This window comes from Lottia gigantea (genome assembly GCF_000327385.1).
Source record: "Lottia gigantea unplaced genomic scaffold LOTGIsca_186, whole genome shotgun sequence".
NCBI classification, from domain to species: domain Eukaryota; kingdom Metazoa; phylum Mollusca; class Gastropoda; family Lottiidae; genus Lottia; species Lottia gigantea.
Genome location: NW_008708340.1, coordinates 329,613 through 331,396, shown reverse-complemented (window position 1 = coordinate 331,396; position 1,784 = coordinate 329,613). Strand labels below are relative to the sequence as shown.

The 1,784-nt window shown below is 39.5% G+C and overlaps 1 protein-coding gene across 1 annotated transcript in view; it reads left to right on the top strand.

The window, feature by feature from the left end:
• Positions 1–1,518, top strand: part of LOTGIDRAFT_174220 (hypothetical protein) — a gene marked incomplete at both ends in the record, with an annotated part of 3,663 nt that extends 2,145 nt beyond the window's left edge. Inside the window, 3 exons of the mRNA XM_009052551.1 lie at positions 191–457; positions 782–946; positions 1,340–1,518. Of these exons, the coding sequence (XP_009050799.1) occupies positions 191–457; positions 782–946; positions 1,340–1,518 (611 nt within the window). The remainder of the gene's footprint in view (positions 1–190; positions 458–781; positions 947–1,339) is intronic.
• Between the last annotated feature and the right edge of the window lie 266 nt (positions 1,519–1,784).

The window sequence follows — 1,784 nt, the reverse complement described above, 5'->3', positions numbered from 1 at the left end:
AAAGAATTGCCTGTGCCCCAACCCCACTCCTCGTGGGAATTGTGTGGCCCCTACTCGTCTCCCTCCCCTATTGCTATATAGAAACGCCACTGTTTCCAAGCAAGGTTCGACATCTGTTAACATATTTGCTGTATATCAATGGCTGTAGCTCTGGAAATATTGGTTGAATCCTACGTATCTCTCTTTTCAGAAGTTGATATTTCACCTCTACATCCTCGTTGGATTGGAGCTTGGTGGTTAGGATTCATCATTTTTGGTACTTTGTGTATTTTCTCGGCCATACCCATGTTTTTCTTCCCGCGTAAATTTGAAAATGAAGCACCAGACGATAAATATGCTGAGGATGGAGAAAACAAAGACGCGGCTTCAAAACTTCTTGGTAATGAAAAGCATGAAAAAGAAGAAGGAAAGGACCAAGAGAAATCATCTAAACTGTCCATCCTTGATCATATTAAAGGTGGGTTATTTTCGATCCGGGTCTTGTCGTCGGATAACACAATAAACAGAGGCCAATGAAAAGCGTCTAGTCCCTTGGATTAGGCACTAAACATAGGTCTTGCGTACTACAGGCTTGTATCCATCGTCAATTGGAAATCGGAAAATAGTAGACAGAGGCTGCTGATTTGGCTTCAACTGTCCTCGTTGTATGATGTATAACGTTGCCTGTCTTCATCAGCCTAAACTGCAATAGCTAGACTTCCAACTCTTTTTTATCATTAAATGACCAAAACGTCTTGAGACTAAAATTAATATTATATTTTAATATATAAACAATATTCAGCCTATTTCAGAATCGTGTGGCATCTTTTCAATAATCCAGTGTACGTGTTTACTGAGCTAGCGTCCATCTGTACAATATTTGCTGTGGCTGGGTCGGGTGCATTCCTACCAAAATATATGGAACTACAGTTCATGGTACCAGCGTGGCAGTCTAATATCATTACGAGTAAGTGACGAGTAACGAGTATAGTACGAGAAGAAGTTTACTACAATCCAATAACTAAGTGCTCCCCTTAAGTGACGTCTCTACGGATAGTCCAGCGCCCCCATTGCCCCCAGAAAAGAGGGCTTTGGAACCCACCCCTTTGACCTTCTCGGTCCCCCCATTTAATGATTGATAGAAACGCCATTGCTTCCAAAAGAGGAAAAAGCCTCATGGCCATCTTTTTATACAAAATATAAATGTAAACATAATCTCAGCTAAATATATTGTTTATCTCTACGGTGAAGGTGGTTATCGTTTGAAGTCTACTAAAACGCGTCAACTGACTTTTTGACTCATAGAAAGAAGACCTAAGTTATGAGCCTGACTTCAGTGAATTAAAATGTCTGATTGTAGGTGGAATTATGTTATGCTCAGCTGGTGGGACTCTATTAGGTGGTTGGATAACAGCGAAGTCCTCAATGACTCCTACTAGAAACTTAAAACTGTCAATAATTATTGTAACTATCAGCATGTTGATAGATTGCTGTATTTTCTTCCTAGCTTGTGATTATTATGATTTTACTGATGCGTAAGTACCAACTTGTTCTTAAATTGATCTAAAAGGGTAAACATTTCGAAACGTTGCATGAAACTTTAACCAGTGATTGTTGTTCAATAAAGCTGTGTCTATATATCGTATTCACAATTGCTAAATGCCATTCAAAGACTTTGATCTAAAAGGGGTTTCAAGCTATGTACATTGGGGAACCCATTAATTGCTTTCTAGCCGAATGGAATTTGCGACCCCATACTCTGGTCAATTTTTGGGGAATTTCGGGAATCACAGAATCCAAATGCC